At 38.9% G+C, this 15,211-nt stretch overlaps 1 protein-coding gene across 2 annotated transcripts in view; it reads left to right on the plus strand.

The window, feature by feature from the left end:
* The window catches only part of Sacm1l (SAC1 like phosphatidylinositide phosphatase), a 63,316-nt gene extending 48,177 nt beyond the window's left edge, over positions 1–15,139 (plus strand). For both annotated transcript variants that reach the window (XM_029481841.2, XM_085828223.1), the window contains 8 exons: positions 616–714; positions 4,718–4,856; positions 7,627–7,696; positions 7,830–7,902; positions 8,905–8,998; positions 9,126–9,218; positions 10,113–10,170; positions 13,345–15,139. In XM_029481841.2, the coding sequence (XP_029337701.1) occupies positions 616–714; positions 4,718–4,856; positions 7,627–7,696; positions 7,830–7,902; positions 8,905–8,998; positions 9,126–9,218; positions 10,113–10,170; positions 13,345–13,481 (763 nt within the window). In that variant the 3' untranslated portion in view covers positions 13,482–15,139. The remainder of the gene's footprint in view (positions 1–615; positions 715–4,717; positions 4,857–7,626; positions 7,697–7,829; positions 7,903–8,904; positions 8,999–9,125; positions 9,219–10,112; positions 10,171–13,344) is intronic.
* The last annotated feature ends 72 nt before the right edge of the window (positions 15,140–15,211 follow it).

Consider the following 15,211-nt stretch of genomic DNA (forward strand, 5'->3'; position numbering starts at 1 on the left):
TGGTGAAGGAAAGTGATTTTTGGGGATGGGGGTGGTTGAGTTGGGCAGTAGCTAACACTACAGGGACTGTCTTGCTTCCCTGCACTTCTTACAACCCCTAGTATACAACAGATACCCAGCCTAATCCACTATGGACTAAGTTGAGTTTCGGTACTTTGAACATACTGATCTGGAAAATGGTGAGAAGGAACCACATTGTTTGCATACAGGGATAGAAAATACGTGTTATTCAGTTGTTTGTACCCCTCCTGAAGTGTATACTTCAGTACTTCACAACTTCTCTGCTTCACTCACATTTGCTCTGTTTCTCTGCTATTATCTGCAGGCCTCTAGAATAACGTAAAAATAAATTTTATCTTATACTTTAATTAATATGTGTTTCACCATATATGAGCATGGGAGGGGTGTGTGTGTGTGTGTGAATGTGTGCATTTGTGTGTGTGTGTGTGACAGTAATGGTGGTGGTGGGTGGTAATAAGCCCAAATTGAAGGAGGCTCTGTATTCCTAAACATTATGCATGCTCTAACATAGAAAAATCACCTTATAAGGGTGTTATTAATAGAAGACAATTGAATGGTCTCGTTAGTTTCTGAGTATTATTATTTTTTTTGTAGATATATTGCCTTTGACTTCCATAAGGAGTGTAAAAATATGAGATGGGATCGACTGAGTATTTTATTGGATCAAGTAGCAGAAATGCAGGATGAATTAAGGTAAGCCATATTACTTCTTTAGAACAGAAAGGGGGAGAGAGGTGTATAGGTCAGTCTTATTAATTATATATAATTTAGCAGATTTGTGAAGCTGTTTCACTGGGCTGTCAGTGCTTATATGTGCTATGTTATTATTTTAATTTTTTGTATTGGAAGAGTGTTGTTGATTGAAGAATAACTCTAAATTCTTACAAGTGGGCCGATGTGATGACTATTAATAGTATTTTCCAAATTTTTACATAATCGCAGTTGGTTCATTACTATTTTGTTTTTAGTGGTCTGTCATTTTATCACAGCATTCTGTTAGGAGCATTTGTAATGACAATTTTCAGTGTCCTCTCTGCAGCCTGTTAGGTCACAACACAGCTTTTTTTTTTTTTTTTTTTTTTTTTCCAGCCCTTAATATCCAGTTTTATTGGTTGATTTTTTTTTATGCCATGCTAATTATTTTTAAGATCAATTGTGATTTCAAAGATAAATGCAAGAGTTAAATTCTCATGGGAAAATATTCCAAGTGACGTTGATAATGTTTTACTTTGTTCATTTAGCAATTGTGAACCTTTAGGCACCAGCTGAATATACACTACTTTTCTTTTTATATATATATATATTTTTTTTATTAGGTATTTTCCTCATTTACATTTCCAATGCTATCCCAAATGTCCCCCATACCCTCCCCCCGACTCCCTTACCCACCCACTCCCACTTTTTGGCCCTGGCGTTCCCCTGTACTGGGGCATATAAAGTTTGCAAGTCCAATGGGCCTCTCTTTCCAGTGATGGCCCACTAGGCCATCTTTTGATACGTATGCAGCTAGAGTCAAGAGCTCCGGGGTACTGGTTAGTTCATAATGTTGTTCCACCTATAGGGTTGCAGATCCCTTTAGCTCCTTGGGTACTTTCTCTAGCTCCTCCATTGGGGGCCCTGTGATCCATCCAATAGCTGACTGTGAGCATCCACTTCTGTGTTTGCTAGGCCCCGGCATCGTCTCACAAGAGACAGCTATATCTGGGTCCTTTCAGCAAACTCTTGCTAGTGTATGCAATGGTGTCAGCGTTTGGAAGCTGTTTATGGGATGGATCCCCGGATATGGCAGTCTCTAGATGGTCCATGCTTTCGTCACAGCTCCAAACTTTGTCTCTGTAACTCCTTCCATGGGTGTTTTGTTCCCAATTCTAAGAAGGGGCACTTTAAATAGATGCTTCCTATCACATAGAGTCTGGGTCCTTTGCTTTTCTCTGAAAGAGTGCTGCAAGTGGTTCTATTTGGATGAATATGTGTTTATCTTTTCACTTGTGTTAAAATTTTACCTAGGGAAAAACTTTAATGTAGGATTAGTGGAGCAAAAGATTTGAACATCATTGTGGTGGTTTTTGAATGTTTGCTACATATTTTAGTGTATTGGTTCACAAGTTTATTGTTTCCTGTGCATCTATCGGTCTTACTTATTTTAAAGCCAAAACAATCTATACACCAATCTGTCATTTTGTTTTACCTTTGTGAAAGTTCTAACCTGGCACTCCACATGTACTTTCTGTACACAGTATACCAATTGTACTTTTAAATTTCAATATTCTCTCTGAGCATTTGTTTGGTTTTAAGAATATGTTAATATACATAGCTATCAACTATAGTTTAATTTTTTCCTGGGACAGTCTTTCATGAGCACAGCTAGTGAAGGGTGATAGATAGGCTTGTGCTTGGCTATTAGAGAAGAGACTGGCTGGGCTTGGCTCTGTTAGTAGAAGGGGTGGCTCCCTGGGTTCTCCAGTAATTGCTGTCATGTAAGAATGGGGCTGAGGACAGAGCAGTGGTGAACACCTTTAATCCCAGTACTTGGAGGCAGACATAGGCAGATGTCTGTGAGTCTTTTCTATATCAGGAGTTCCAGGACAGCCAGGGCTATACAAATACCTTGTTTGTTGTTGTTGTTTTTAAAGATTTATTTATTACTATATCTAAGTACACTGTAGCTGTCTTCAGACACCCCAGAAGAGGGCATCAGATCTCATTACGAATGGTTGTGAGCCACTATGTGGTTGTTGGGATTTGAACTCAGGACCTTTGGAAGAGCAGTCAGTGCTCTTAATCACTGAGCCATCCCTCAACCCTGTTTGTTGTTGGTGGTGGTGGGGTTTTTTTTGGGGGGGGGTGTTTTTGGTTTTGTTTTGTTTTGTTTTGTTTTTTTAAAAACCCACAATCCCAAAAATTCAATTTGCCAAATAAAGACTTAGGAGCCAAACACTGTGGTGAAAGCTCAAAGAGGCAGAGAAAGCACCCAACTGACCTTCTTACTCAACTGACATCTCAGAAGTAAGAAAGCTCATTTTTCTTCTCCACTGTCTTAAAAATCCTTCAAACTGAATGTCCTTCCTTTCTACTTCCTGTGCGTCTCTCTATCCAACCTCATGACCCCCTCTCACTCTCTATGGTGCTTTCCTATGTTCGTTCCCTATCAACTGCTTTCTTGCTCCATCTCTTGACCTATGATTGGCTTTATTTATTCTTATTTACAATAAACAGAAAGCTCTTAGATTAACAGTCTGTAGTAGGGCTGAGCCACACCACAACTAGAGACAGGTTTTTTCAGTATACAGTCTTGGGTTTCATAGTGTGATCAAACATCCTGCAACACTTATTTCAAAAAGCAACACAACAAAAAAGCATCTAAGAGGGGGTTGACTGGAGCAGCTCTCTCATGGTTGCTCTTTGTGCTCCTCAGCTAGGCTGGAACATTGACTAGAACGATTTGCGTGATCTCGAGAGACAGTATTTCTTTTCCAGTGGCCTTTGAGGTAGCAGATGGAATCTGTCTTCTCAGTTCTAACATGTGTCTCAGATCATCCCTAATTAGCCATATGATCTAGGGGCCTGATGGACATCCTTACACGGTTGTCTCTACATTTGTGAAGTACTGATAATAATACTTACCCAGTAGACCTTTCTGTGTAGTAACGTTTACTCCTGTATGTGTACTAGTGACCTTGTGTGTGCTCACACTCATACATGCACATGTGTGTTCCCTAGCTAGAGCCAGCTTCACTTATACTGCAAAGACATTATGTGAAGTGGCTGTCTAACTAAATACCTTCTTCAAGGCCCTTCTTCCTAAAATGATAATTTCAGTTTAGCTTTGATGCAACTGTTGGATTTGGGGGACTAATTTTACTTTCTAGTTTTCGAACTAAGCCATACAGACTTTGCTAGGTATTTGGTTTGTACGTTGTGTTTTCTCTCATTCAGACCTTAGAGCAGCTTAACAGTTTTACTAGTACCTCAGTTTTGAGAATGTATAGAAAACCTGCTGTCTAAAGTTATACATCCCGGAAGTTGGTCAGGGTGCTAAGGTTGGCAACAGATTGTTTGTTGCCAAGGTCCATGCTCTTAATCAATTGAATGTTGTCAGTTGTTTTTAGTTCATGGTGATATCTGAGGATCTTGTTAAAAAATAAAAACATCACAGGAGCTTGTCACCATGTTTGGCTACTGTATACACAGTAGGAAAATTGGAATTTAAAAAAATGTACTTTTCCTATTTTCTGTTTGCATAGTCATCCATTTTAAAAGAGAAAAAACGTTTTTAAATGCTTTTTCCAACCTTTGTTTCAGAAGGTTCTGATTCTATTTTTTGTCAGGGCTAAGAATTTTTGTTTGTAACTCAGATTCTGATAGAGATTGTTATGTTGGGCCATGGTGAAATAATCATGTTTAAAGGGACCTTAGGAAATATGGTTGGTTTCCATAGCAGTAGGCCCCGTCACTGTTCTCTCTGCTCTTCTCTGTGTGATGACTTCTATAAAGGCTGTTTGAGAAAAGGGGCTATTGCCTCAACTAGCATTATTCCCATTTGTGTAGGAAAAAAATGCTCGACTGTCCACTCCAACTGACCTTGTAACTTACGGGTTTTACTAAGGTCACCCCGTGAGACCTGTGTACTAGGAGCAGTGTCATTGATGTGTTTAGTGTACTTTGGTATAGGAGTGCTCACACAAATGTGTTTCAGTTATTTTTTAGTAGACTCTGCCGGCAAGGTGGTGACAAACCAGGACGGAGTTTTCCGCAGCAACTGCATGGATTGTCTAGACAGAACGAATGTGATACAGAGTTTATTAGCTCGACGTTCCCTTCAGGCACAGCTGCAGGTGAATATTACTTTACTGAAAAAAATTGTAGTTAAAAAAAAAGTAAAGAACCTTTACTTTTGAAAACCAGCAACAATAAGTACTCACATTGCCTGCACCCTAACCTGACTGTTTTATTTTTGTACCTTGCCATTGGTGTACAAGTTATCCATAATTACCATCAGAGCACATTTGTAGTTTTCACTGCACCGTTGTCCTTTATATTTATGTAATCATAGTTTTAATATAGTATAAATTGAACTATAATTTATTAAACCATTAATGTTACTATATTTGGGGGCATCAAGTAATACTATAATGTATCTATTTTTAATATTATTAACTTGACTACTTTCCTTTGGGTTTTAGTTGCCTTTCCAGTCACTTTGATTAAGTAAGCTGACAAAATCGATTTAGGGAGCAAAGGTTTATTCTAGTTCACAATTTCAGGTTGTTGTCCATCCCTGTGAAGTATATTATGAATGTATCCCTGGGGAGACATGAACAAAATATATATTCATTCCAGTTAGGGAATCCACAGCAGAACAGAGTAAGGATAACCGTTGAAGTGCAGCTTAGTGAATCTGAGTTTATTGAGGCTTACAGGAGTGTGAGTGAGGGGCTACTTACGGGCGCAGAAATAACTCAAACACAGCTGTATCACCAAAAGCCCTCCTTAATACCAGGTGACGGCTCACGATTCTGCAAACCTGGGGGATATTATCTGACTTGCAGGCAGCTTGAAAGGCTGAAGAGTCTTTTCCAACCATCTTGTGATTGGGGGGGGGGGGGCAGGTCTCAGCAGTCCTTATCATTTACATAAGTTGGGGAGGGACAGTCACTTTACATCTAGTGTTTCTAGTCAGTTTCAGTGACATGCTGACACTAGTGAGCTGTGTACTTCCTTAGTCATAAGAAACTTTCCTGCAAGATGGAGTGTTTTATCTTGGTGGAAATTGTTACACAGCATGGGGGTGTCAATGCATCAGGAACTTGGGAGCACCTAGTTATAGCCATAGTCAAGGGGGGGGGGAGAGAGATGGAGGGAGAGAGGGAGAGAATGAATGAGTGAATATATGAATGAATATGAATGGATGGTTGGGTGGGTGGGTGTTTGCATTCTTGCAAATGCTCAGTTCACTTTCCCTGATTTTCACAGTTCAGGACCCAAAGGAGTAGTGTTCCTCACCTTCAAGCTGAGGTGTCCACATCAGTAGTGTAATCAAGACAATCTCCCACAGATTAGCCCACAGGTTATCTTAATCTAAACAAAACCTCTTTGAGGAGACTCTTTCCAAGTGACTATATAGATTTTGTCAGCTGGATAATTAAACTAACCTTAGTTGGGTTAATTCCCAGGAGTGGAATTATAGAATTAAAGAGAATAAATATATTACTTTCTAAGAGGCCCCATATCAGTTGATGTTGATGTCAGCAGTAAGTGAATCTGTTCCATTGAACTCTAGCTGCATTAGGTAGTTTTGTGTAAGACACGCCTGTTCTTTTGTTTTACTTTTTGTTTCTGAGGCAGGGTCACTCTGTAGCACATGTAGTCTTCTAACTCCTGATTCTCCTGCCTCAGCTTCCTGAATTCTGGGATCACAGACCTATGCTACCATATCAACTTTTTCCCCCTACTTTATTAGTATATCAAAGTTGTTTTGCAGGTGTAGTTCAGTTACTTGCTTAGTATGAGTAAAGCCCTAGATTTGATCCCGCATAAACTGAGTTCTGTGGTACACAGCAAATGTGATACACATTTGGAGGTGAAGCAGGGAGATCCAGGTCTCCCTGGGCTACTTGTTTGTTTGTTTGTTGTTTTGAATCTCTTGTTCTATTTTGGAATGAATTTTTCTTGAGTCATAAAGTAACTGTGCCAAAGGAGTAATGAGCATTCTCTAGTTTGTGCTGTGTTATGTCAGTCTAGTGAAGAGCTTCGGCTGTCATTTTCAGTTGAAGAGGGTTAGGAATGGTTTGTTCCCATGGCAGATTAAACAGCCTGCTGAATTGGGTTCTGTAATCTAATTCATGTGGTAGACACATTTTGATGGAACATAGTGAGCTTCAGAGCATCTTTGGGCAGAAGTCTCTGAGGCAGTGTGGGAACTCTCCTATTGGTCTTTTTCCTCCTGTAGGGGCAGTTCTTGCTCAGCTAAAAGCTACTGAGGGTGTTCTGACTTCACACTGATCAAGACATGGTGAGGTGCTATCTGAGGTGGCTCAGAGGGTGATGACTTGAGACAAAATTGAGGACAGGGCTTCCCAATCAAATGTGGTTGGTAGACCCCAAAGAGTCCATAGAGAAAGGGACTTAGGACTCAGCAACCCTTGAAATTTTATAAAAGGGTGTGTATGTGCGTGTGTGCGTGCATGCGTGCTCATGTATATAAGCTCATGTTTGGGGGAGGATTGATATGTAGTGCTTATCAGATTTTTAGAGGTCCTTGGGTTATAAAGACTTCCATAACTTGAATGTGGAAGCCTGGGGTTTAAGAGCTGAGGAGGGTGAACGGAATGGAAGGGAAAGAGGATGACAAGAGTCATGACTTGTGTCTCATAGCATCTTTCACTTTTCTCTTCCTTCTCCTGAGCACCATTTAGCTGTTATCCCATTTGTCCTGGGGCTTCCTGCGGTCTGCAGTGAGTGGACAAGAGCTCTAACAAGCTGAAGCTCACCTTGCTTTGCACCATAGGAAAAGAATCCCTGCTATAGGATTTGGGGACTATTGCCTTTTCTTCCTAAGTTGGGTCTGCTAAAGTCTCATAAATATGGGTGTGATTCTTATTCTAGAGATTAGGAGTTTTGCATGTGGGACAAAAGCTTGAAGAACAAGATGAATTTGAGAAGATTTACAAAAATGGTAGGTAATTTCTTAGTAGGAGCAAAGTTGTTCAAATTTTGAAATTAATATTTTGCATTAAAACTTTAGTTGACACCTTAATCATTATCAGCTGTTTTTTGTTTATTTGTTTATCTGTTTGTTTTTCCCAAAGCCTGGGCCGATAATGCTAATGCTTGTGCCAAACAGTATGCAGGAACCGGTGCCTTGAAGACTGACTTTACAAGGTAAGCCACACTTTTATCTTGTGTTCCACATCAGTGGTTTATAGTCCCAATGCTTTCTGGAGTTCTGTGGTTCTGTGTTCGGCTTTCAGGAAACAGTTTTATAAGCCAAGCACCTGGGCCTCATTAGAGCTGTCAGGATTGCTGAAGACAAAGCTTGGGCACTGGTGGGTTCTTAGCCTCCTTGGGGCAGTCTGATGCATAAAGAGGGTTGAGGGCTCTATGGTGCTTCTCAGACATCACTTTGCACCTCAGTCACCAGTCTGATTCCACAGGTTTGGGACACAGCCTATGAGCTGCACCTCTGCCAAGCTCCCAACCATGCTCCTGCTCCTGTCATTTGTTCTCCATATCGTTGGGTCTTTTCTGTGACACTGTAGAGATTTCCTGGGAGCAGATATGGTTTCTAGTTGCTGTGCTGTTTCATACTTCTGACATGGGCTGTACTTCTTTTCATAGTTTTTGTTTTTGTAGCTAAAACTATTTCACTTTCTTGTGTCATTTTGGTAATGTTTTAGAGAACAAATAAAATTGACCTTCTTATTCATGGGTTGTATCTATGGATTCACCCAACCACTAACTAAAGTGATCCTGAAAAAGTATTTGTGTCTATTGTGTGTGCAAATTTTTTTCTATATCATTTCCTCAACAATACAGGATAGTATCTGTTTGCTTCATACTTGCATTGTATTAGACATCATAAGTAACTCAGAAATGATAAGAGGGTATGAATAGGGTGTGTTGAAACACTACACCTTTTTATCTGGGGGACTTGAACATCTGTAGAGTAGTATCTAGTAGGGTTCTTTATAGATAGAAGGGGACACTATATATATTTCTTGCTAGCTACTTGTAAAATGTCTGTATTTTCAGGGATAATTTTTAATATCTTTGCTGCTCATGATTTCTATAACAGTCACAGGCCATAAAACTGTGACATATATATAATTTATATATATACGCATATGCATATATATAATTTAAAACTGGATCTTTTTTAACCAGAACTGGAAAAAGAACTCAGTTGGGACTATTAATGGATGGCTTCAACTCATTATTACGGTATTACAAGAACAACTTTTCTGATGGATTTAGACAAGTAAGTTTGAATTTGATGGGTTTTGTTTGTTGTTTGCCTGCCATTGAATGATTATCTCTTTGTATTATTGCTTAATGTAGTCAAATTAAGTTTGGAAAGTTCACAATTTCATTTCTTTATTTTCTAGGATTCCATAGACTTATTTCTTGGAAATTATTCAGTGGATGAATTAGAATCTCATAGTCCTTTAAGTGTTCCAAGGGACTGGAAATTCCTGGCGGTAAGAAACTTTCTATGATTTTTAGGATTGGAAGTATTATGTCTGAAGGTATAGAAAACACCTCTGTTGAAAAACATTGCATGCTGTTGTAAGTTGAATGTGTGTATGTATATATATATATATATATATATATATATATATATATATATTTTAAAAGATTTATTTATTGTATGTAAGTATACTGTAGCTCTCTTCAGACACTCCAGAAGAGAGCATCAGATCTCAGTATAGATGGCTGTGAGCCATCATGTGGATGCTGGGATTTGAACTCAGGACCTTCGGAAGAGCAGTCAGTGCTCTTAACTGCTGAGCCATCTCTCCAGCCCTGAATGTATATTTCCTTCCTGAAGAGAAGACTATAGAGTACAGAAAAAATAACTTTGTATATCTGCTTTCTTTCATGACTCTACCATATATCCTTTTTGTGAACGAACACAGTTCTTTTTTTAGAACTTCAATCCTCTTGTGACCAGGGAATTGCTAGAAATAAATTTATAAATGAAAGGCAAAATGTGTCTGGGATACTTTGCATCTCTTTGTTCCTGTATTTACAAGGCTTTGCAGCTTCTCTAGGGCCTTATACCTGATGGTAAAGTGTCCTGGATGGGAGAGATCTGTTGTCCTATACAGTATTTGGCCAAGTTTGGAGCAGAAGCATCCTTCCTTAGATCTCATAACTTTATCAGTATGAAGACTTTTGTCACTGTGATTGAAGCCATAAATAGTGGTGTTTGGTTTAAAAATATGGAACCCCATCCCCCCAAAGGGGGGCAAAAAAAAATTGTGTATTTGAGCCTGCAGAAGTTTTGGACTTTTCCAGACTTAAGTGGACCTGGATGATTTTATAACCACTGATTATTCCTAACACCTGTGTTTTTCCATTATATTTTTCAGTTGCCTATCATCATGGTTGTTGCCTTTTCCATGTGCATCATCTGTTTGCTTATGGCTGGTAAGTGGACTCTTGTTTCATATTCTTCTGTTTCTTCCTTTTTCCATTTGATATGGGATCTTACTGTGTATCTCCATCTGGCTTGGAATTTTCTATGTAGAACAAGCTGGCCTTGAACTAAAAAAATCTACCCACCTCTGCCCCCAAGTGCTGTGATTAAGGGTGTATGCCACGGTGCTTGCCTTTATATAATGCATTTGAGTCTTGCGTACACTCAGCACTAGCTGTTTACTTATTAAGCTTAATAAGTAGTTTGATAATTGGATTTTATTTTATATGTGTGTAGTGCTAGGCATCATTGTGCACTAAGATACATCTTTAATTCCTACTAGTTTTCTGTTGTTGTCATTGTTATTAGTTAGTGGTAGTGGTAATTCTTTGTTTAGAATCTCATTTTCTTTCTTTTATTTTAAATTAACATACAGGCTATTTGATATCATTATGGCATTCTCAAACAAAGTGTTTTAGTGATTCTTATCTCCCCCAGTACCTTTAATTACTATAATCACATGAGGGGTGCACATATAGAGGTGAGAGGACAACTTTGTGGAATTAGTTCTCCCATTTTTACATACAGGGGTCAAACTCAGGTTACTAGGCATGCAAAACAAGAACCTTTAGCTACTAAGCCATTTGGCTGGATCTGTTTTTTAACTTAAGGTTTTTATAATTTTTTTCTTGTTACCCAAGTAATATATAATAATTATAGAGAACATAACTAGACAAAATGAAAATTGTCATTCTGCCTGCTAGAAATAAGCTAACCCTTCATAATATTTTTAATTATGATTTGCATGAGTATGTTGCTTGTGTAAGGCAATGCTTGCAGAGGTGCATATGTAGAGGTCAGAGAACAACTTCTGCAGAGTTGGGTCTCTGCTTGTACAGTAGTTCTAGGATCAAACTCAGGTTACCTTTGCCTGTGTGACAAGTGCCTTTATCCACTAAGCCATTTTCTGGTCCCATTCAGAATATTTTGATATTTGTTTTGGTTCTTAAGACTGGGTCTCTGGTTATCCCTGGCTGTCCTGAAACTTGTCTGTAAAGCACCATGTTGAGGGGCCCCCATACCCTCTTGTTCTCCATGTAGACTCTTGGCTTTCCATAGCACTCCTTGTACTGGTCTTCCATTGAACTCAGAATCCCCTCCTGGTGATCTATGTATTTTTCTGCACAGGATGATTTTCTCACTTGTCTTCACCATTTGAGGCAGAGACTATTTTGTTCATTGTTTTGTCTACTATGTCTGGGCTTTTATAGTAAGCCCTCAGGTGTTTTCTGAGTTAGGGATTGGCATCATACCACCATCATCCTCGTCTCTACTACCATCAGCCTGTACTTCTTAAGAGGTTCAGTGCCATACATCTCTGCCCTCAAAAGAGTTAGCACTGTAAACAATCACCACATGGTTCCATAAAATACTACAGTGTTGACTGTATAGAGGGGAAAAAACATAACTTGCCATCCTAGTTAGCAAACTAGTGTAAAGAGCCAGACAGTAGACAGTATTATCTTTATTGCATGTAGTCTCTAGTGTATCCTTTGACCTTCTAAAACTTCAGAACCCATTCTTACCTACAGTAAAAACAGAAAAGGGTTTAGGAATTACTTGAGGTATGGTTATGAATCTGTGTCAGGTACTATGGCAGGGAGAAAAAAGGACAAATCCAGGCAGCATGTGCTGGTTTCTCTGAGGCCAACAGTTGGTTTTAGTCACTCCCTGGATCTTTGACTTGGGTCTATAACACTGCACAGTGGGTGCTTGTTCCCTGGGAGCCACTCCCTGTTGGATGGGTTTGTTTGGTTTTCTGTGATCACTATAGGTTAAAGAGCTTCTGCAGGGATAAGGCCTGTGTGAGTAGAGAGTTCCTCTGGGGCGTGTCCAGCAGCTTATAGGAAGCTCTTTTCTTGGAGTGCTTGGTCCTGCTTCAGTCCTGTCCTGATTTGTTTTTCCCCTAACTTGACACAAGCTAAAATCTTTTGGGAAGAGGGAACTTTATTCCCTTGAAAAATATGCCTCCACAAGATTGTCCTGTAGGCAAGTCTCTGGGGGCATTTTTTGGATTAATGATTGATGAGGAGGCCTAGCACACTGGGCAGCACCAGCTCTGAGCAAGTGCTCCTGGATTATGTAAGAATGCAAGCTAGCAAGCCACGGAGAGCAGTCAGTTAAGCAGTGTTCCTCAATGGTCTCTGCTTCAGTTCAGGTTTCTGCCTTGGCTTCCTTCAGTGATAGACTGTAAAGTAGAGGCCAGATAACACCTTTCCTCTCCCAAGGTGCTTTTGGTTATGATATTCACTGAAGTAGAAATCAAACCAGAACAACTCCCCAAACAAACAATAAGTTGTCTCTGCATAACAACTTTTAAAACTCAAAGCTTTGAAAACTGATAATGTTGCAAATTTAGGGATAATTTTGAGTAAAAATAATACCGAATTCTATGGATAGTGTCCTGTCAGTTAATGCTTGCGGATAGGGGTTGCTGATTTCCAGCCCTTGCTGTGTTTTTTCAGGAGGGAACATAGATGCATCACAGCCTCTGATGTGGTCTGGCTTCTTTTTCCTTGAACGATCTTATTGGCCATTTGACTCTGCATGTGTTTTTCCACACTTGAGGCAGATGCAGGAGAAAAGTGAGCCGAGGCTTAGCTGTTCAAAGAGAAAAATGAAATAGGTCTTTGCTTCATGGGTGCTGCTAACCTTTATGAACTCAACCAGCAGTGTTGTGTTAAATGCTGTTTTAATATGTTATGATTGAGTTTAAAAATATACATTCTGTAAAGTGTGTTTTGTATAGGTGTTTTGATAATATTGCATTGATTGTAGAACTATGATTAAATTGTTAGTAGTAATTGCTTGTGCTACTAAAGCATTTAATCGCAATGATAATTATGATTTGTGTGGCAGTTTGAAAGAGAGTAGTGCAGTTCCCACAGTGTGGCATCTGTCAGTAGCCTCAGTATTGCTGGGAACTTGTCACAGAGCCAACAAGTTCTTACCACAGATGATGGTTTACTGAGCCTGCAGAATTGAGACACCTGGTTTAAAACTTAAGATGTTATATTTTTCCTGTGGACATGCTAATAAACTTTAGTGTGAAATTGTGCTATACAACTGATCACTAGGTCTGGTATCAACAAATGATGTATTATCTTTGTTTTTAACATCAACAGGTGACACTTGGACAGAAACACTGGCATATGTCCTCTTCTGGGGAGTTGCAAGCATTGGAACATTTTTTATTATTCTTTACAATGGCAAAGATTTTGTTGATGCTCCCAGACTGGTCCAGAAAGAAAAGATAGACTGAATTTGTGTTTGTGGAAAGCGGCTTGGCTTGGAAGACTCCATGATGCAGAACTGGAGTCTTTACTGACCTGCTTTCCACATGAGCCCAAGGTCTTCTTAAAGCCTTTATCCAAAAGTACCTCCTGTGGTTTGGGCTGGGTGATGTCTTAGAATTAATCTGATATTACCGCTTTGATGATCTCGTTACTGTTGGAATGGTTATATTTATGATTTGAAGCTATAGTATAATTAAAATGTAGCTTAAATTCAGCTCACAGAACAGAAGAAATCTATTCACTGTCAAGTCAGAAGTTCACAGATAAGTAATATATTTTAAAAAATTCAACTTCTTTCACATTATTTAAAACAAATTATTTTTCTAGCTCTGTTTCATTATTGCCATTGTAAAGCAGTCACTGTTAGCAAGCATATTTTCCATGTATCTTTGGGCTTTTCTTAAGAGTTTAATAATATGCAAATTCTACTATGCTTATAGAGTGTCTCTTAAAGGTCAGTTTGCTAAATTGTAATTTCACAATTGTAAGGAAGAGGAGAATGGGATCTAGAGTCATTTAAAGTTTCTAGTAGCTGCCACTTGGCTTCAGCCAGCTTGAGCTGCTGTAGTGCCCGAGCAGCGTAAATGTCATGAAAAGTTCAGATATAGTTTATCTTTTTTAAAAGGTATAAATGAAATCAAAGAATGTAAAGTCTGTCTCTTATGCTAAAGGTCCAAAGTCGCCTCTTTTTAAGAACTGCTCCATTGTGGAAAATACACTAGACTGGCCAGCTGCTTCCTCTCCTAGCTTGTAGGATTTTTTATTATTGGTTCCTCATTGAGACATGCAGGCCTCAGAGAAGGTCTTGTGCTAGATTTGATTCTCACTTGGGGTAGCAGTGGCTTTTCCATGCATGGCACTCTGGCTTTATCACCCTGTCAAGGTTTATGTTGGCTGTCAATAGTGTCTGAAATTTAGTGCTTCCAGGTAGCCATAGTTCTCCAAATCAAGGACCAACTTTAATTTATGCATAAAACAGACAGAAAACTACGCTTCAGAAGCTGTGCATAGTTGTAAGACAGGTTCTATATTAAAATTGTAATTATGAGGTTTAGATATTAGAACAGTATCTAAGGTAGTATCATTGCACTATCTTAAAACAATTCAGTTAAACACTGCGATGGTACATCAGTGTTTTGCTTTAAAATATGTAGGTTTTCTAATAGTACCTTATGTTATCCATAAATATTTCTAAAAGCGCCTTTAACATTACCTTTTTTCAACATTATCTTTTATAAACAATAAGGGTTATTGCTTTTAGAAACTCTGGGAAAATTCTGTGTAGCTTAAAATCAGTCATTAAAACTCACAATAGAGTAAGTAAATAGAGCCACCTGTTCTGACTTGTAAATAAGCATAGTTTGTTCCAAAGATGGAACATTGAAGCCCAGCTGTGTCTACTGTAATATATTACTCAAAAGCTACTGGGCGTTTTACAGTAAGCACTTCATGTCAACAGCTACAGCAAACACCAAATCTGAACCACTAGTGTGGCTGCTTTGCAAGGACTAATGTCAGAGGGTTAGGCTGCAAGTGATCAGTGTTTGAGAGCCCTGCGGTGATCTTGTTTAACTCATTTACTGTACATCCATATGCAAAAATAAAATGCCATATTCTTTTCTAACCGCTGTTGGTACTGTTTCTCTGTTTTTATCATGTTTTTTTTTTAATCTTAAAGCAGTGTTTGATCATTATA

The sequence above is a fragment of the Mus caroli genome, unplaced genomic scaffold, assembly GCF_978045245.1.
Source record: "Mus caroli unplaced genomic scaffold, Mus_caroli_1 scaffold_11, whole genome shotgun sequence".
Taxonomy (NCBI): domain Eukaryota; kingdom Metazoa; phylum Chordata; class Mammalia; order Rodentia; family Muridae; genus Mus; species Mus caroli.